Source organism: Astatotilapia calliptera, chromosome 5 (assembly GCF_900246225.1).
Source record: "Astatotilapia calliptera chromosome 5, fAstCal1.2, whole genome shotgun sequence".
NCBI classification, from domain to species: Eukaryota; Metazoa; Chordata; class Actinopteri; order Cichliformes; family Cichlidae; genus Astatotilapia; species Astatotilapia calliptera.
In genome coordinates, this window is record NC_039306.1 from 15,374,494 (window position 1) to 15,396,523 (window position 22,030).

At 40.9% G+C, this 22,030-nt stretch overlaps 1 protein-coding gene across 1 annotated transcript in view; it reads right to left on the reverse strand.

The window, feature by feature from the left end:
- LOC113022260 (receptor-type tyrosine-protein phosphatase gamma-like) overlaps nucleotides 1–20,546 on the reverse strand; it is a 110,108-nt gene extending 89,562 nt beyond the window's left edge. Inside the window, exon 1 of the mRNA XM_026167464.1 lies at nucleotides 19,473–20,546. Within this exon, the coding sequence (XP_026023249.1) occupies nucleotides 19,473–19,557 (85 nt within the window). The 5' untranslated portion in view covers nucleotides 19,558–20,546. The remainder of the gene's footprint in view (nucleotides 1–19,472) is intronic.
- Nucleotides 20,547–22,030: the final 1,484 nt, after the last annotated feature.

Below are 22,030 nucleotides of genomic sequence, written 5' to 3' on the forward strand. Positions count from 1 at the left end.
ATGAGCCGTCCTCAAATCTGGACCCCTGAGAGTGGTTGTCAAGTAGAAACTAGAAAGTATGCAAATACAAACTCTGTACTTGATATTGAGAAACTTAAATTAACTAAAAGGCATAGTGTCCACTTGATTCCCCGGCAAAGTCCCCTAACTTTGATAGCTGACCCATGAAATAGATTCATGAAGCAATGCAGCACAGCAGGCATAACATATATTTTTAAATATTGGAAATTCTTAATTTATGAAATTATTATTAGTATTACTTAAAAAAAATGTTTTTATTAAAAATAAAATATCAATATTTTAATTGGTCAATGGTTCATTAAGCAATTTTATTTAATTAACAGCATATTTAATTATGAAATTATTTAATTTTGAGACTCTTAGCTATCCATAACAGAAAACCCTGCCAGATGATATTTAAAAACAAAATCCACACAAACCCAAGTCATGCAGTTTCATTTAGTGCTCAAAAAAAAAGGAGGATAATGCTTCATAATCTAAAAATGGATTTCCAGAAATAGACGACCAGGCCCGTTTTTCATGATGTGTTTTGGTTTCATCTAACGTAAAAATAAAGATCAAATGTACTTGTACTAGTACATGGAGAGCCTTCGGGTAGTCTATCATTTGTTTCGAACCTCAGTGGCAGCGTTTGGCTTTAAAATATAAACCTGTCAATATTCTATATTTTAGCCATTAAAGGCAAATCCCATAAAAACACCAAACCCTCTAAAGCACCGACTCTGTATGTTAGCATTTCAGGCTTTACCTGCTGAGAACAAACCAATTACACAAAACACCTCAAGTTTTTCAGCAAACTTGAGTCATTAACAGGAGGAAACAGCATATTAGTCCAGAGCTATTTTCAGTCACAGATTTTGTTCGCTAATATTTACTCCAGCAGGACAGTGTATGCGGGTCTGACGTAAAATAAACTGCCCGTGTTCGTGGTAATAATGAGAATAAGTCACGAAACAACAACAGTGTGGCTTATTGATGTATTTTTAATTAGTTTTGACAAAACTATGCTGCAATATGCAACATCATGCTTTGAAAGCTGAGACTATATTTGCTAGTAGGATCAATTTAACACTGGCCTCTCCATGGGATTTCTTGAACATAAGAGAAACAAATGATCAGTCTTCAAGGGCTGCAGCGATTTAAGCACTCTCTTACCAACAACTTAACCTTAAAGGGACAGTTCATAACAAAAATTTAATTTACTTAATTTTCCCTGTAGCCTACGGTGCCATATATCCTGCTAAATCCTTTTACATCGAACAGTTTGGGAGCAGGTTATCAGGTGATGGGAAGAAAACAGCACTAGCTCGGTAGATTGTTTGAGTAACCAGGTCATTATTTCTGGAAAGCGATTGCTGCTGAGTTTTTACTGCTCCGAGCATCACGAGGCATTTGGTTCCTTTATATTCAAGAGAAATAATCTCTGCAGCTGATCTCTCCAAAGCTGGGGAACTTGCATTGTCACAATCTAAATGGATAACTAGCATCACAGGCTAGGGGGGAAAGATATGCATTTTATTATGGGGAGAATTGTTGCTTTAAAAACTGAGAAAGGCTTGTTCCAATCCCTGTAGCATCCCCGATGTTACCCTACCCTAATATGCCTGTTTATTTCAACTTAATTATCAAAGGAAAAACAACTTGGCTCACTTGCACCATTTCATTAACATAGTGTGTGTCTGCCTCACCATTTCACCAGGAGCTTTTTAAAGAAGGAAAGAAAAAGAAAAAGAGAGAGCGATAAGAAAAACACCTTTTGGCAACAATAACATCCCAGAAAAGTGCGCACTTTGAGCAAGGTATTTTGCATCACCGTCATAGCCCCTAATGGATGCGCCGATGTGTTTGAATGAAGTGGATACTGTCCAACGAGTGCGTCAGCACTGATCCATTTTTCATATTCTCCTCCACATTTGTCCTGCTTTAGATTCACACAGCGACATACAGACATTTTGACAGTAGTTGTTGTGGGAGAGGGAAGCTTCACTTCACCCGCCCCCATTTTCTCAGCCATCCCCCTAATTAGAGGGAGAGAGAATGCATATAATTAAATGTACTAATTAGACAAACTACAGCCTAAACAACTTTTACATTATTCTGCCTGAATTCAGACTCACGAGAAGCGAGCTGCGTTTTTACAGGCATCATGAGTGTCTAAAAGGCTAGACTCGCGCATGCAAAATCTCTATCTATATAAAAGGGAAATGTGTATTCTGAAGGAGACAGCTGCTGTCAAATGGAAGGACATCTGCTTCACTTTCTGTTTAACGGATATCTTTTCGCCAAACACACGTACATTTCAAATGGCTCTTTTTTTATTTGATATGCCAAGTACCTCAGTCTATCCGCAGCGCACGGTGCATAGTTCCACATCAAGCTACAGTGGTAAAAACAAGGTCGGCAATCTGACTGTGAAGCAGAGAAAAATAAGTGGAGTTTGATCTTGTGAGATCATGTGTTTCTCATTCCTCGGGAAGCGGTCACACCAAGACCTCGGGAACACGAGAACTGCCAAGATCAGCCAAAGATATGGCGCACGGGGAGCCAGGCCTTAGGGCTAAGACATCAAACTCAGAAATAATAAAACAACAAATATAATCCCAATGCAGATATTTAGAGCTACACAGCTAAAAGCAAATGAGCAGCTTCAGCAACAAGGACACCGACATCCTTGGGCAAGAGAAATGTAGTTGTAGTACAGTAAAATTAAGCCCATTAGTCTGGTGCTAAAATTGTTCCGCGACTGAAATTTCCAAAATTTCCCTTGACACCTCTTTTTTTTTAATGCATATTAGCATATCTGTTAACATGTCCAGATCCATCTAGCTTCGTGTTCATCATGTTAATTGACAGGAAGTGCAGCCGCACATTCAGTACATGGCTGTTTTGTCAATGCCACACAGAGTGCTGAAAGCCTAAAACGCGGCTCCACGCCGAGTTGGAGAGACGGGCAGAGATGGTGAAGAGACAAAAACTCGCAGCTCGCACGAGTATACGAAAGCTATCAAAACACACACGACGGTGAGCATTGTGTGCATTATGGACCGCCTCCCAAACAGAAAACATTTTTTGTTTGTGTTTCATTAGGAAACCTGTACAACAAAGCAAGCTGAATAGGAGGAAGGGCAAAGGAGGCCTACTCGACTTTCTCATTATGCCACACTTGCTCTGCAGTCTTGTCTGTAAACTTCTCGGGCGAAAACTGGGTAAGGCCATCTCATTATAATCAAATCCAAACGTGTCACCCAGCCTCCCCGCTCGCAGTTTATGCGCATGCATTCCTAGCAGTTTTTCGCCAATTAGAAAGATATACTGTGAACATCTGTGTCACTTGCGTTTTAATATTATATAAGTTAGAGGTGATGAGGCCTGAGCAGTGCAGTGTGTCATGTGTTAAACCTTTTACCACAAGAAATAAGTGAGAAACGCAGTACATCAAATGTCAGACTTTGATAACGCATGTGGGCGAAAAGGTCTAGATGAAAGTCTCCAGTGTATTTAGGCTTCCTTGAAAATGGAAAAAAAAAAGGGGGAAAAAAGAACAAAGTACACATCCTGACATTTATTCTCTACTCATTAGATGCCGGTAAAGAATAGAACTGTTCTATTGTCTGACCAAAGCCGGCTCTTGCGAATTAAAATTGGACGGCTTCCTGTGGGGGATTCGGTGTTTAACATTGCCACTTACAACCAGGCTGAATCTACAAGGCAAATCTATAGGGCAAAGCTAGTACAGTGAATTAAGTGCATTAAGAAGCCAGAGTGTTCACTGATTGAGTGCATCAGGGCTTCTGATGAAAACCATTAACAAGATTAAAACAAATTCAGGCCTGCGACCTTTACTAGACCAGCTATAGCTTGTTCCTTTCACGGACTACAATAAAGCATCCTCAAATGTGCCTCCACACACAGTGGCAGGACTGGACATAACAGCTCTGACAGTGTCAAGAAAATTTACTGTGTAAAGTGAGTTTTCAATTTTCAATATGTGGCAATTGGATCACTTAAGTGCCAAGAGCTTATGAGGTCATTCCTCAGGACACAGTGTGCAGCCCTGCATGAATTGTCTAGTTATTGATTCTGAAATAAATTCAGCTGCCTCTGGTGGATGCATTACACTCCTCGCACATTACTGGTGTTCCTGAATGGTGATGCTTGATTACTGGTAATATAAATGGGTCCATCTAGGAGCATGACACCGACACCACCAGGCCAGATATTTGATCGCAGTGACTGTAGGACAACCTAGCATGAAAATGTATGTTGGCATAGCTTCACGAGGATGATTTAAAGACAAGCATCTACAAAACAATTGTCAATTTGAAAAATATTGCCCGAAATTCATTAAATAGTTTGGAACTAAATCAAATACCTGTAGAAATGTGCCTAGCACCGATGAAAAATACCCAACCTTCGAGTTGCTAGCCAAATGACTCAATGTTAACCATAAATAATAGCAACTGCATAGGGCCTTGCATCACTTCCAAACAGACTTTGTATGCCTGCCTGGGGCCATACAAGCAGTCAGACCTCCTCCTTCCCCCTTTAAATGCTTTTTGATGTTGGGCTCTAATCAATACTTGAAGGCTGAATTTAGAAACGATAAATAAAACCATGAAGTGCAATGCACTTGATACATCTCCAACGCTCTCTCCAGTAGCCTCGCTAGTATGCAGTGTCGACTATTTGCAGTTCATTAGGTTTTTACCCCACCCTGCATGCGGTGTACAACAACCATCGTGCACTTCCTCAAATATTCAGTGTATCAGTCTGCTGCTGCGCTACAATGTATTCTTTATATAGTAAAATAATCCTAATGAAAAACTTTGGTTTGCTACAGCAGGAAGTGTGCATTAGCCCATTCACTGACGAGTCCATGCAGCCATTGAACAGCATTTCCAATTACAAGTTTTCTTACTTAAACTTCCTGCATGATAGGGTCAGACTTGTCCCGTAGATTTCGTGATGCATGCTTTGGTCACATTCATCTAATGTCACTTTGTAATGCGCTAATTTCCAAGAAATAACATGCTTTAGAAAATTTAATTTTTCCCTCACATTGAGACGTCCTCAGTTCTCTGTTCCCATTGTTACCATTTAACTGCAAAACTGCAGTGCTTGTTTCCAGTAATTACAAACTGATTGATTTTGGCTTTGAAATTAAATTTTTTAAATTTCTAAGATAATTTCAGAAAAATAAAAATAAAAAGATACCCTTAGAACTACCTGTAGTTTTATTGGGAATGGCAATAAAGCTAATGAATTCTAAAGTGGCCCCTTACTGGCTCAGCATCCAAAGCAGTTTATTTTTTATCCGCGATCTTAAATCTTAAATTTAAAGCATAACGGGTCCAAACAATATATAAATGCTGATTAACTTGGGAGGTATTACACAGGAATCCGAGTGGCATGCTGCAATAGGGTGGCCGCTAATTAGCCAAAAGGGATTACAAGACTGTTAAAGCACCAGTCATCTATGCCAACATATCAATCATGACAAATGAGGACATCTGCTCATAACAGCTCCTCGACATTCACTCTTTTTTTTTTGGCCTTGTTTTCATATACACCAGCTTGGTGATTTTGGTGCCTAATCATTGGCACTTTTCTGTTCATTCAATGTTAGTCTATCAAAAGACCGCCATAGACTTTTTACAGCAGACTCACTAAAACCAACATGGCACGGATGTAATCTACATGTAGAAAAAGCTATTTAAGGCTGATAAACAAGAGATTCAGAGCACAAAAGAGCAGGCAAAAACAAACAGCATTCAATTGAGAGGTACTTGGCTGTGACTCAAGGTAATGATTCTAATCAAACAGCATTAGAGCCAGCTCGCACAGGCATTTAGTTGCAGTTCTTATGACCGAATGATATGGTCCAGAAAGTGGCTGCATGTGCCAAATTCCAAGTTGACATCTTTAGATTATGTTAAGATATATTTCATCAGCATCCCTTAAGCACGAATGACAACCATCCCAGTATATTTATAAAGCTGGAAACTGGGCAGTGTTTGCCATCATCTCTCTAAATATTGTCATAATAATTTCCATCTATTGACAAATTTATGAAGCAACTAATTGCTGCTCCACCACCACTACACTGCTACCCTTCAAATATGGTGGTGGAGTTCAGCAAAATGGTGAGCCTTGCAAGTAGTAAGCTGAATACCCCCTAAGTGCCATCATGCTTATTGGAAAAAGTACTTTAGTCAGTCTATTCAGAGAATATTCACATGCTTAAATACATGATTAACCTTTTATCTCAAAGCGGCAACTTCCACTTTAACAAGAAGACACTCAGTAATGTTACTGGTACCATAAGGCCTATTCAAAGCATTTAATTCTAAACATTACAGCAACACAGATGATTGTCTTGAGATCTGAGAGGCTGAAGCAGCAGAGTGGTTGCTAGCTCCCACCTGCTTGACGCTGGCTGTTAAGCGTGGGGACAGATGATCTCTGCAATCCCTGAGTGATTAGTGGTTACCTTGGGATGGATCTGCTCTGCTTCAGTAAACACGTGTGTTGTTAGGCTTAGATTAGCTGTGACAATAACACGGAGCAGCTATCACACTTTCAGTTTATGCCGGTGTTTGACAGATAAGCGGACACACGAGAATTTGTGCGACAGCGCAGCTCAAACTATCCAGGGATCAAACAGAAGGACTTTTTTTTTTCCTCCTTTTTTGGTTTTGATAAATGTTCAATAAATTCAGCTGTTTACTGTGTTGTCATAAAATTTCACTGTCTGGTGAATATGAGAGTTGTCTTTGTTGAGGAAGCATAAAACAATATCTTTCTGAAATATGGAAATGTCAAACGTAAAGGCCACGGTATTCAAATCCCTAGTTAATTAGGGTCCTACTACCAGGAGTGTTTGTGTTGAAGTACAGAAACATTTGCATTCCCCAAAGGGAAGCGTGTCAACAGGATCGATAGCGTAGACTCTAAACTCCTGGTCTGACTTAAAAAAGCCTCCAACTCAGCAGATCTTCTCCCCAGGAATCCCCTGAAATTAACCAACACCAAATTTTCCCCACTAGCAGCCTATGGTACTTATTTACAATATCCATTTTGTGAATGAGTGAAACATCCAAAAGCAGGCCATGAATAATGATATATTATGTACCTAAAAGTGGCTTAGGAGCACCACAGTAGAAGATGGTTAAAAACCCAATTACCCTGAACCTTTTACCTGTTGGTTTCTGGCTGAAAAGAACATCGATCTCATTCTCAACCCAAAGGAAAGAGCCTTGGGACTCATCTGTTAAGGTGTTAACTTAAGGAGTTTAATCATCATTACAACAATGGCGATTGTCTGCCCAAAAAGATTTGGGTCAGATGAAAGCACAAGGGGCGCCGAGCCAGCTCAAACTCCTTAAACAAATAGGTTTCCGGGAGTCAACATTGTAAAAACGGGGCAAAATAAACAATACCAAAATTTTACGTCATAAATCAAGAATGCCCACAATTACGTGTAACAGTTTGTGTTGCCTCTAATGGCATCGTTTTCATTAAGTCATTTACTTATGGCTTTGATTTTTGTAGTCGTGGTGCTCCATAAAAGCAATTATGAAAATGAAGGCATATATAATATATATATATATATGTGATGGCTATATAATACAATCAGACTAACGTGGCACCATGTCAAGCTTATGTTAATGTTCATTTGCTCTTCCATTCAAATAAAACACTTTCCCATCTCGTTGAAGGTCAAAGGCTGAATGATGCGTACAATTTCATACACAAGTCCTGCCGTGACCTAAATTTGAACTAGCAAAAAAAGAAAAGAAAAATGTCGCGCTGGCTTTCTATAGTTGCTCACGATAACAAGAATATAATTTATGTAAAGGTTAAAATGTAATTCATCACACACACACACACCTTGACTCTCATTCAACAAGCTTATTTTGCATTCTGCCAAGCACTCTGAGCTTGATAAAACATGCACCGCCTAATCCTATATCTTCAGTGATTGTCGCCATAATTCATGACAGGGAAAATGAGCCTCGTGGAGGAGATAGCCTACTTTTGAATTTGTTTTTTCCTCGCCTCAGAAAAAGACAATCTTGAATGTAACCCACATTTTAAAAAAATAATAATAAAAAAAAAAAAAGAGCAGAGAAACACACCAAGTGTGCACAAAGGAAATACATATGGTCTGTTGACACACAACACTAAGCAGCACAAAAAAAAAGCCCCATTGTTTCCATTCTCCACAGGGCAACACTGACAGACAGTTCAGCTGTAAGTAAAGCCGACACGGTATCACGTCGAGGCAAGATTTTTATTTATTTTTTTTTAAAGGGGAAAGAGGACACGGCGACGGAAGGACACAGGACATTTATTGATATAGCCAAGTCCTCCAGTGCAGCAGTAGATGTCCTTCGGTGAGAGTGCGTTATTGCCTGGACATTAATCACTATTGTCATGAAGCACAGGAAATAAGTACACGAGTTTCCCCGGCAGCATTTTCCCCCCTTTCTTTTAAGCCCGCCTGGTCCGTTCCAGTGCGCGTGTGTGTATGCGTGCATATGTGTATGCGCGTGCATCGTCGGGTGTTGCTAGGACAAATGAAATGATTTGGAGTGAAGTGGCCGTGAGTCATTCTAAATGATTAAAATGCTACTGTGACCAGCTCCGAGTATCTTGGCTGAAAGAGTGAGGGAAGTCAACCATACACGCACCAAGTAATGAAGTGATGACTGATTGCCTTGATTAACATAAGTTACACAAATAAACAGTTTAATCACCATTAATATCAAATTACAGTAATTATCTTATAAAATAAACACTCTTCCCAGAACGTTGAGCTCATATTGAAATTCTCCACTTCAATATTAATTCCTGCAATTTCAGGCAGGGCAATCTCACCCTCAATGTCAATGGAAGCCAGTGAGCTCAAATACACAAGGCCTTTCCGCTGTGTTTTTACACCAGATCAGTCTCTGCCAGACAGAAAATGTTGGGGGGGGGGAGATGCCTATATTTATAAGAAACAATTAAATTCATACTTAATGACGCTTCTCTTTTCTTATTAATTTTCCTCCGGTTTTTGTGGGAGGAGAAGGAACGCTGCAGTCACACTTCCAATTAAAGGAGTGGAAGTAATAAATAGAAGTAAAACAGTCACAAATTGTCTCCAGCCACATCAATTTTAAATGAGCTGCAAATGTGTCTTCAATACGCCTGTAAAACAAAAGGAAATCCCAAAGCAACTGACAACAATATTGGAAATGCAGTTGCTAAGAACAGAGTGCTCGATGATGCTCCATTTCTGAAACTTACATTAAGCACTACAGAGACATAAAAGAGCCGTGGCACAACTGCAAATCGATGAAGCTGTATCGAGTGGACAAGAGTTGGCCTTGGCACTCAGATCTACAGTCAGACACTTTATTAGGTACACCTTTCTAGAAACGGGTTGCACGCCCTTTTGCCTTCAGAACTGCCTCAATTCTTCATGGCACAGATTCAACGATGTGCTTGGAAACATTCCTCGGAGATTTTGGCCCACATTCATGTGATAGCATCACAGAGTTGCTGCACATTTGTCGGCTGCACATTCACGATGCAAATCTCCTGCTTCACCACATCCCAAAGGTGCTCTATTGGATTCGGATCTGGTGACTGTGGAGGCCATTAGAATACAGTGAACTCATTGTCATGTTCAAGAAACTAGTCTGAGACAATACCGGCTTTGTTACATGGCGTGCTAGAAGCAGCCATCACAAGATGGGCATAAAAGGATGGACATTGTCACCAATACAACTTAGGTAGGGCTGTGCTATTTAAATGATGCTCAGCTGGTACTAAAGTGGCCAAAGTGTGCCAGAAAAATATCCCTCACAGCACCAGAAGCTTGAACCGTTGATACAAATCCATAACGGTTCAGGTTTTTATGCTGTTTAGATTAAATTCTGACTCTACACATTTAAATGTTGCAGCACTAACAGACCTGTCAGACCCATTCCTCTATTCTTCACTGTTGTAACACATCCTTCCTGCCCTTAGCTGACCGGGACAGCACCCAGTGTGGTCTTCTGCTGGTGTAGCCCAACTACATCAAGATTCGATTTGCTGTGCATTCAGAGATGCTCTGCAGTGTGGCAATTCTCCTCTGAGTTTTAGCTAACTAATATCAAACAATGGTATACCAAGTCGTGACTAAAGGATTTCTTTTTCAAAAAACAGCAAATGTATATGGCACTTGTTAAACAGAGCAATGAAGACTGTGAACTAAAAACAGTGTTATTTAAAGGGTTAGCGAATTTGGTCCAGTTGAAATAATGATCTGCTACCTGGTGGCTATCATATTTATATTAGCCTGAGAAAAACACAGGATGAGGATTAATACAGTCTCAACGAAAGTACACGTGGATTCCTGATTGACAGAGACAATTAATGAAAGAATAAAATGAAAAATTCAGACAAGAAAACTAAGATGACCCCATTCACAACACAAGGTTAGTCATTAATACGATGCTGCATGGTTTGGATTACTTGCTATATAAAAGTTCTGATCCTAAGCTTAATGTCATCTTAATTTGGCGAGAGTTAGGGCTGGGCGATATGACCCAAAATTCATATCTCGATATTTTTTAGCTGGATGGCGATATAAGATATACATCTCGATATTTTTTTTAAGCCATAAAGTAAGAACAAAAAGAGAGTTCTTAGTCAAAGCTGTGTCCCAGATGTCACACAGGCACTTTTATTAACATACAGCACAGATGTACATGAAAAATTACTCAAAATTAAATTATGAGCATTCATTAAATAATGCTCCATAAATAAAAGAAAACAAGGTTGTTTTTGTGCTAAACAAAGAGCTCACGATTGTGCAGTCAAAATGTAAACTAAAAGACGCTGAGCGTAATAACAAAGACAGACAGATTTCACAGCTGCTCTGTTCCCAAGTTTTACTGTGTGACTGATAGCCTGGAGTTTGAAATCCGCTTCATAACCACCTCTCTTACAGGTGCCATTTATGGTCCTTATACACACACAATACGGTAATATTACGTTGATGCACAGTAGGTATCACTCCGCGAAGCTCCTCGGTAGCCGTAATGCGCCGACAATCTATCAAGCGGTGCAGCTCCGTAGCTTACCAAAGTCGTACTCAAACATTTTTGACAGATTGCTGAGTGCCGTGTACCACATAAAATCGGTTCGCGGCCATCAAGCACAACCAGAATTCATACATAAGGCGCGCTATCAACTTTTGAGAGAATGAAAGGATTTTAGGGTTAGCGCTGTTAGCTCGTTAGCATGTTTAGCTCGTTAGCACGTTGACGCCGTCCAGCCCCACGCATGGGGCGATGCGCAGTAACTCGTTAACGGAGATTTGCCGTGTCCGTCTTGTCGCTGCCTGCACGTGAAGCGATGGGGGAGGAGGGGGAGTTGTCTTCAGTGAAGGCGAGGCGGAGTAACGTTGCGTAGAGACAAAAGTGGACGAAAGAGAGGCAAACTTGCGGCTCCACAACTATAATTATAACGTAACATAGACTATATCGATATAAAGGATATTGTCACATCTTATATCTCGTATAAAATATATCGATATGTTTCAAAAACTCGATATATCGCCCAGCTCTAGCGAGAGTGATTCTTTCCTAAAGATTAAAAGGAAAACGTGTGCGCATGGGACACTGAGAGAACACAGGCTGTGGTGTACACCCTGTGTTTTTAAAAAATTTAGCTTAAAGACATGCTGCGCATGAAGAGTGCTAATAAAAAGCTGTAGAGGCTGAGAATGACAACTGAGTAGTTTTAGAGGGCTCGTGTCTACTCAAAACACAAGAGACAAAGCACTGCAGCACACTTTAAAAAAAAAAAAATCCAACATTAAAAAGCCTCCTCCAACTCAGAAGCAGCTTGGACCCAGAAACGAGGTCAATAAGTCATCACTTAATGAGCAGATTCCACAGATTGACAGCTGGTAGTTAATCAACAATAACGTCCCTAAAAAAGGCAGGGAAGAGAAACACCCCAGCTACCAGGAACGCAGATAATGCGGGCTTTGAAACCCACATTATCTTTTTATTAAACAAACCAGTTTACTTAATAAACCATAAGTAAGGAAACACATTCAATATGTTTGATTAAACAATGTGTAGGGGGGGAGCTCTAAATGTAAACATGTCTTTTGCTTGCTCGTTCTTTGAGAAGAAGCAAAGCTTTTCTGCTTCAGAATGCACACAGTGTGTTAGTGCTGGTACTTTTCCACAGGAGAAAGCACACTTTAACATAAAAATGTTGGTAATCTGTGAGCACTGATAGTTTAGACAGCCAGTATTTGCAAACCTTCTACAATCTCAGAGTGATTGCAGTCAGTCCAAGTGAGATGGCAACTGTTTGTAGAAATATCGTCTCCTTTCAGGCGACCTGGTCGACCAGCTTGCAATCAAAAGTGGTTGTGAGTGTGCAACATCAACAAACTCTGGACAACCATTATAGTCCTCACAATTTTCAAGTGGTCAGAGAACAGGAAATATTTTTAACTTAATACAATCACCATCCAACCATTTATTATTTTTATTTTTACTTTTTTTGTAGATACAACAAGGATGCTGTCCTCCTAGTTTTACTCATAGGACTGAGTCATTAGCTTCCTCTGAATAGCTTTGTCAAGATTAGCGTGTCCAGTGTTGGATGGGTTTTTTTTGGATTGAGCCAATTTAACATAAACCTAGTTACATGTGTGCATCAGGACAGGGTCACCCCAGCTTAAAATGCACAAGCACCAGGTGGTGATTAAACACTTCAGCATGACTGCTCAGCATATAGTTATGGTAATGAGCCTGGAGTACCTTACAAAAAAAAAAACAAAAAAAAAAACATGGTTGAAATAGTTTTCATGCCAGTCCTTGGTGTGGGCTTTTTTTTTTTGTTTGTTTGTTTGTTTTTTTGGTACAAGGACAAAACCTCTTTGGTGGGTGCTCGTATGTTTTTGTTGTTGCTGTTTTCCTATGCAGGAAAAACCCTGGATAATCTTAGGCCTGTTTGGTGCTTCTCTGGCACTGACAGCTACAGCGCTTGTCACTGTGGTTATTCTTCACTAGCTCAGTTGGCCTCTCCCTACCGGCCCTCTCCCTGCCTACACTTTCATAACCAGTGTGAGCACACTGACACAATGACACACGAAACAGTGCATTTAGCTGTTACTGTGTTCAAAAGATGAAGCGGTCAATAGCCATTTAAGTTTAAAAGGGAAAAAAAAGGTGTACAATAAGAAGTAGAACGAGAGAGAGAGAGAGAGGAGGATGTAGAAATCGAAAGGGAGGCCTGACTTATAAAATTTGGGGGTTTATAAAACTGACCGGGTGCAGGGGCTGGCAGCAAGACACCCCTGAGCCACTGAAGAAGAAAATAATCACAAGTGGTAGCAAAGTAGTTGCGAAGCAGTGTGCAAGTGGAATGCCATGTGTCTATACATACTGCCTGTCCATTGCAGGCAACTCTAAATTTTTAACAATGAGCTGACACACTCTCGTGAGGTGAAACGGGAAGCAAGAAGTACATCCTCTCACACTGAGCTGAAACACACCATGGACTCCACACTGCCATTTTGCTCTTGTCTTCACTTTCTTCTCTTATAAATCTGAGGAGTTTCAGTTTCAAAGGGAGGGATTCAAATGCACTACTATGCAGGCTCACGGGACCAGCTGCCAAAACATGGAACCAAAAACCTCAGGCTACAACTGCACCTTTACATAAAATCTCACTTTTAAATGGCTCAAAACACCGAGCTCCACCCAATCCCTCTCAATGGTTACTAAAGTACACGCTTCGTTTTATATGCATCTAAATGTAACAATTTATATAATAGAAAATGACCAATTTTGCCCGCCAGTGCTCGTGGCACTGAAACCTAGCCCAGAGATTAAAGTGCTTCGCAAATATCAAGTCCTGAGTCACTGTCAGTCTTTACATCAGTGAAAAATTAGACCAATTAGGACAGCACATAAGGCTGACTAACCACACTGCACCAAATGAAATCACGCGCAGGGGCGACTCACTGAAAGTTGGCAGCACCAGTGCTAGGACGGGGAAAGTTCATCTTGCGCCCTGATTGGATTTTCAGCATTTCTTGGAATTATTTTCACATATGAGAATATGATGGAGTGCCTTTCAATTTCATTTCACAATGACTATTCCAGGCGCACAGAAAACGTATGTCTGGTATTTTCAGTACATGACCAAACGCTTCTAAAATAGAAAACAGAACAGAACCGAAATAGAACAGAGAACAGGCACAAGATCTGTGTGTGCAATATTAGCACTAAAACTGAAAAGTATATATAATATATTCATGCATAAGAAATGTTCATCTTAAAACTGACACGATTCCTCAAATGTTTGTGAAAGTCAGTCTCATTTGTCCTCACATCCCTTTAAAGTAACAGCTTCTTTTAAAAAAAAATGTAAATGTCCTTTAAATGTCCTGCATTTAACATAATTGTCCTATTACTCCAACTGTGCTGCCGCATAAACAAAACTGACTCTTAATAGCAAGTACAAATTCTACATGAAACTGTGGAATAATAAAAAGGTAGCTCATTTCACAGGTAAATGAGGAACATTTTTCACAGATGATCAGTTAGAGGTTACACGCTGGGGTGCTTTCTGCACACCACAATGGTTGCCGGTTGCTAAGTTGGCTCCCTCGTAGTTCAAACAATCACGGTTCAAATACTTTTACCAACAATACTGCGTTCTTGTTTTAAGGCCCCCCCCCAAAACTCTAATTAGAATGACAGATAAGCTAGTCATTAAATTTAAAAGCAATAAGCAAAGGATGAGCATCACTAGCAAAGGGATAAACAGCGAGTTATCTGCACACTGCACACAAGTGAAAAGTGATTACAGTTGCAATGTTTCCCCATCGGAGCATTTAGTGGGTGGCACAGGCAGCTGGTGGAGAGACAACAGATAACACTGCGCTGAGCCCATCAAAGATTAAGAATGAGCATATGTTACTGATGCTATTTAAAAACCACGAGAGTCCGTTTTGAGACGCGGTGTCAGTACTGTACATATTGAACCAGCTAGCCAGAAAAAAAAATATTAAAAATACTGAGGACCTTGATGATAATGATGCTGTTGCCAGCTTCAGTGATGTCCAGACAGCTGGCATCCTGCTGGCCCAGCGGTATATCAGGACCTCATTAATTAGATTAATAATTTGTTTGCTCGGTACTATTCTATTTGCAGCAGGCAACAATGATGTTATTTGAAAAGGGTCATTTTTACAATTCAATACCTTTGAAAACATCCATTAAGCCGCACACGGTTATTTTTTAAATCTTTTAAAAGGTCCTTTCTCCTCTCCCCCCCTGTGTAACCAATTATTCCACAGCTGCATCGCAAGGCTGTATTACACACATATTTAAGTGAATTTCTATAATTACCAGTGAGCAATTCCTATGATGGATGCAGAGGTGCAAGTCCAACCACACACCATACAGTTTCTTTTTTTAAAAACACAATAGTAAATAATCTTCTTATAAGTCTTTATATACACCGTTTTACTGAAGAGAATTACATTTTGGGTGGAGGTGGAATCATGGTGCTTGCATTAGTGAGAAAAGACATGCATAACTGCCTTTGTATCCAAAGAAGAAAAAAACCCGCATAGGTTATCATGAAAATAAATCGGCCCTGACAGCCATTTGTTTAAATCTTGTATCCTTTTTTTTTTTAAGCAAATAGTTTCTCTTAACCTTTTAAAATTCATACTTTCACGTTAACTTCGGCAGTAACGTCTTTGTAAACCAGCCTAAGAATAGCAGAAGAACACAGATGAGAGAAACTGGAGGACTTATCCTCCCCCAACTTCAGGTGGTTTCTCAGTAAGCCGGTGCGGTCTTAATGCCGTCTTTTGAAACAACAGTGTTGTCACGACACAGGAACTGATATTCAAAGCCATTTGTAAAACCACGGGGCTGACGATGGCAAAGGACTTTTGAATTTCAATGAATGATATATACATAAAGATGTAGAGGCCGGTGAGTAAGGGAGAGGAGGTGGGACCGTGTGGACACTATGGTGTATGTGTCAACTCCCTGTTGGAGGGAGAAGAGAGGAAGAAAGTGCAGCTGGTACCGGTGTATGGCTATTGCCAAAACACAAGAAACCGTTTTAACTATTTAGAAATGATGTATCCTGATGGCATTCCATATTCAAGACACTGAAAATTGGGGCCTTTTTAGCCTACTACTTAATAAAACAGCTAACTGAGCACATGAGGATATGGAAGTGTGGAACTGAAGGATCTTGGGGCAAGAGAGAGAGGGGGGGGGGCAGCGAGGAACCATTCTCAAGTGTTACATCACTGCTACTTTTCTATAGAGGGTGATTGGTGCCACAGGAGCGGATCCATTAAACAGTTACAGACACTAATATGCTTGTACAGCGAAGCCATTTCCATGCACGCACAGCAGCTTTGACCTTTGACATCGCCAAGGGAGCCGAATGCAAATGTCCAAATCATTAAATGGTTTTTACCCTGCCAGTTTAAAGAATTTCCATAAATCGTTGGTTGTCATGTGTCCTGCCTCAAGTATGCTCTATCCTTGACAAAAATCAAACTGTGCATTTTCCACTACTGGGAATAAATCTGATGTAGAGAACGTCCTTTTGAGTGTTACATAAATTTAAAAGTTCACACCTGTCCCTGATTTTTCCACATTTTCTGGAGGACATATGTGTAAACAGCTTAAGTATTACAGCACAGATGATGGTGGAATCTATAAAAAATGTGTCTGTTTATGGGTTTTTAAATCTCTGAATAGCTGTTTACGAACCACATCTGTAAAGACAGAACAGGGATGTCACCAGAACCGATACTTACAACATCTTTCAATAATTCTGAAAAGGCAACGCTACTCATTGGTTTTGTTTTGGGGTTGTTTTTTTTACGTAACGTAGGTACCAAGGCTGCAATTCTTCTGGAACTGATGGGGGCAGAATCCACCTACAACTGTTCTAACCCATTGTTTCATACTGAAGAAGAAGAAGGAGACACCCCCAGCCCAACAAGCACACCAAAAACCACCTGTGAAAGATGGCAACTAGTGTGCTCTACCTCTAGCTACTTTGCTGATAAGAAAGGCAGTATCCATGTTTGTGTAGCGATCCTGAAATGTTCGAGGCTGATGGCATTGCCGTTGTGAAATCTGCCACATTTCATAAGACTGAACTGTTTGCAATGGCTAACATTAAAGAAATGCTTAAGCTAATGTAACTATTGTTGTAACTCATTGTGATGCTACTAGGCTACCCAGCAACGATCCTTAAATTTCAGTCTGTATCCCATCAAATAAAATATAATGTAAATCTTTTTAAAATAAACAGTCTTTGACCACCATCTTATTGATTTGAAATGATTTTAAAATAAAGGAGTTAATATTTAATGACAAGGGATATTCATTTTGTTTGTCTCTTTTTTTTGTCCATGGTATCAAATTGGGCAATGAGAATCATATAACTCCACTAGCACTAAAAACTACATTTCGGATATATGACACCTAGTACTGTGTCTTTAAATACCTTTAAGTATGGGAATAAAAGGGTAACAATGCTCACAATATCATACAGTAGAAAAATTATCCAATTATCCTCATGATGAAAGCTGAGTAACTGAAGAAAAAAAAAAAAACATTTGAAAGGGGAAAAAAGGGGAATGGTGTTCATTTATGTGGTTAGTCATTCAATACTATTGTGTTAACCTTATTAACATGCCAATTAGCCGATTCGTTTGCCCCGCTAGCTGCCACTATCTGGTGAATTTCGTTCACTTTACATTTATCCACTTGTTCATGCACTAACAACAGAAGTGATGAAGAAGTGACGCTCATAAATCAAATTGCCAGGAAACTGAAATGTTGGTGTCAGCTTACAGATGCATTCGTTGTCCAATACCTACTTCTAGTCCAATCCGTTCATTTATGAGCAGCTGTCTTGGCATATGTTGGCTTACAGGTGCCAAACAATTGCAATGCACCACTCCCAGAGATACAGCTGTTGTTAAGAAACATATTTTCATGTTGCAGTTTGACCACTGAAAAATCTGATTTTAGTTAACCCCCTACCCATCACAATTTAATGGAGCGTAATAAAAAATTAAAACATAAGACATGTGTTTAAAACTTACATCAGCTGTTTTAACTGTAAAATCCACGTCACTCTTGGCCTGGTATACAATACAGATATCATCCTTACCCTATCAATAAATCTGAGGGGCCATGAAGCACAAAGGAAAAAAAACCTTCAATATCTTAAAGTGTGTCATTCCACTGATTGTTTTGATCCATCTTAAAGGGGATATAAATCAAAACCTAATCACAATCCCTTTGACATTTGACCTCAAACCCAGCATTAGCCTTCACTCCGGCCTCCTCTGTGATTCCTGAATCTAAATGAAGTCCAACCTCCCCCCAACCACAAAGAGCACTTCGAGTGGGAAAACAACATTTAAAAAAGGGACACAGGCTTCACCACAAGACCCAGTGTTGCACCACACTTAGCAACCTATGACATTTTGTCATTTTTCCCACATTTAATAAAACATACTGAACGGGTGGCTGAAACAGCTGTGGCAACGGATACAACCCCTTAAACGCTTAAAAACGTCAATATTTAGTCATCCCTGTCTCTTTTCCTTTTGTTTTTGCACAGGACAAGCAGCCTACAGTCCAGACCTGCATTCGTACTCCAGTGGCATTAATCGCCTCTCATACATGCACATCCATCCACGAACCAACAGCGCTAACTATCGTCCTCATCCTCGCCTCTACCTACGCACATGACAGCGAGGAAAAGCACATAATATACCGCCACATAAACTAAAAGCACAACTACTGTGCGTCTGTAAAATAACTTATTAACCCCGCGATAAAACTGCAGGGCACCCGGATAAATCAATCTTCGTAACCCAACGTTAGAAGGGGGAAAAAAACACCAACGTGGAAACACCGGGCATAAAGTATAGCCACAGGAGTGCCTCCAGGAATGTTATTGTGCATTTCCATACATTCATATACCCCGAATCGCTCTGTGCGACTAGCCAGCTAACGAGGGAGAAGGGTCAAACGGCAGCTCGGAGACTAGAACCGGCTCTGCTTGAGTGTTCAGTGTGGCGTTAACGCAGGGATACTTTGCGCCATAGTCTCGCTGCTTAATCAATAACATGCACACAAATCACGCAGGCTAAACGTCTCGGCGGCTGGACGTTGAACTCGGCTCGGCCCTGAAACCGTTAAGCTAAACGTTACCCTTCATCTCCACAAGCAAAACCTTTATCCGTTTACCCTTGAAAATATAAGGGGAGGGGGTAAAAAAAAGAAAAGGGGGAGCTAAACTAACACTGTAGCGCGAGGCACCGGAGGAGTTGGGCTGAATAAAAATGATAGCTAACGCGTGTGTTTGCGAGTACTTACCAGGCTGACAGTCTTTGTGTTTGGGCAAGGTTAAAAACATTAAGGATAAAATCCACCAGTAACTCGGTTCCCGTATTCTCCGCATGTTAGTCTACTCATCGAGAGCAGCAAGAAGGCAACGGGTGACAAAGTTTGTCTTTTTCTTCTTCTTTAAAAAAAAGAGAACAACCAGAGAAAGCGAGAGAGAGACAGAAATCACTCACACGCACACCACCTAAGCTAAAACGAAGTTGGCACAGTGGCCACGAAGGCAGAGCATCAAAGTAATGGTTGGCGGTCAGGACACAGTCACTGCTTTTTCTTCCTCCCCCCTTTTTTCCTTTTTTAAAAAGACAAAAATTTTCGCCTCCGGTCTGAGCACAGGCTGCTCTTAGCTTCGAGGAATACAACGTTACGCACGCTATGGCTGTGCAAAAACAGTTCAAAATCTGTTGTTGGACTCCTCCGTGTGTGCAGCTGCGGGCTTCCAGATAGCGACATTCCCGAAGTGTAGCGAGGTCAATCGGCGATCAATCGCGGTATTTAACTACAGGAGGAAGAAGCAAGGGGGGAGAGAAAAAAAAGTGATCGAATAATATTGACTACATGCGGTCATTATTAAGTGATTATCCGCGGCGTCAGCGAGACGAAGCCCGAAGCAGAAAAGTGGTGCTGGAAATGTCCCATTCTTCCATCCAGGAAGTAGACTAGCGGTCAGGCGTGCACGGATATGTGGCTACTGGTCTGGTCCCATCCTACCGGACAGGCTGCGTGTGTGCAAAAGAGAGCGAGAGAGGGAGAGGGAGTCTGCACGGGGCGGGAGCTGAGAAGGGAGAGGAGAAGACGCGGGGGGGAGGCGGTTCTTGGATTTGCTGAATGCAAAATGACTTCTAACGGACCCAGAAGCTGGTTTCTGTCTAGGGTGGCTGTGATAAGAAAGACTTCAGAAATCGAGAGCTTATGTCCACCATCCACGCGACACTCCACTGCCTCTTATTTAAAAACAAACAAACGTGTTTCATCAAAACATGTTGCATCAAACAGAAATGTTGTTAGATATCTATCTGAAGCGCGGAGGCGGAAAACATAATAGCCAACCGGCTAATTCCACTGATTGCACCCCACCAATGCTGTCCTCTCGCAGTTTCGTTGCTTCCTCTCAGGTCCTATTATTAAAATGACCCCTCTGTGGCCGCGCAGTGAGGGCCCCCTTGCCTCCTGCTGGCAGAACTGTGAATGGAATACTTTAGCAGCAATCATCACCTGGAATATCCTCTTGTGCAAGTGTGTACTGATTGGAGAATTATGCATCCACTGGTGATACTCCCTTAGGTAAATGTGTAGTCAGTGGTGTTCTTGCAGAACTATCCAGCTGGACATTTAATTTGAGGAATCTGATTAAATTTCTCATTTAATTACCCAGTTCTCTGCAGGGCCATTGAGGACAGTCACAAGGGCCCTTTGCTTTTAATGTGGGCCATCTGCTTCCTCTCCAAAATGCCTACCTTTTCAAAGCCCCCACAGCCTCCTGGGCATCCTCGCATGATCCTCCAGGCTGCACTACCTCCACGTGAACAGCAAAACACCATCGTGGTTGACAGTTACTCCAGACCCTACTGTATTCTCACTGATCAGGTGCAGTTAACCTGAACAGAAGTTTACGATTACATTTTTTTCCTCCCCTTTCTTGTTCTGGCACATCACGCAACAGTTCCCTTGCCTCTTTGGTTTTCTCATGCAATCTCCAAAAAAAAAAACCCTTCTGCAATAGATCCAGCACACTGACCCTTATGTGAAGAGGTCAATCTTCTTAAACCAAAAGAACATCACACAGTATACTAAATAAGGATGATGCTAACTGTGGCTCACATTAGTGTGAATGTATAAACGTCAAGCCATCCATCCTCTTAACAGCTTATCCAGTTCAGGGTCTTGGATAGGACGTGGGGCAGAGGATAGGTTGCCAGCCTATCAAAGGGCTAACACAGAGATACAGTGGGGCAAAAAAGTATTTAGTCAGCCACCGATTGTGCAAGTTCCCCCACCTAAAATGATGACAGAGGTCAGTAATTTGCACCAGAGGTACACTTCAACTGTGAGAGACAGAATGTGAAAAAAAAATCCATGAATCCACATGGTAGGATTTGTAAAGAATTTATTCGTAAATCAGGGTGGAAAATAAGTATTTGGTCAATAACAAAAATACAACTCAATACTTTGTAACATAACCTTTGTTGGCAATAACAGAGGTCAAACGTTTACTATAGGTCTTTACCAGGTTTGCACACACAGTAGCTGGTATTTTGGCCCATTCCTCCATGCAGATCTTCTCGAGAGCAGTGATGTTTTGGGGCTGTCGCCGAGCAACACGGACTTTCAACTCCCGCCACAGATTTTCTATGGGGTTAAGGTCTGGAGACTGGCTAGGCCACTCCAGGACTTTCAAATGCTTCTTACGGAGCCACTCCTTTGTTGCCCGGGCGGTGTGTTTTGGATCATTGTCATGTTGGAAGACCCAGCCTCGTTTCATCTTCAAAGTTCTCACTGATGGAAGGAGGTTTTGGCTCAAAATCTCACGA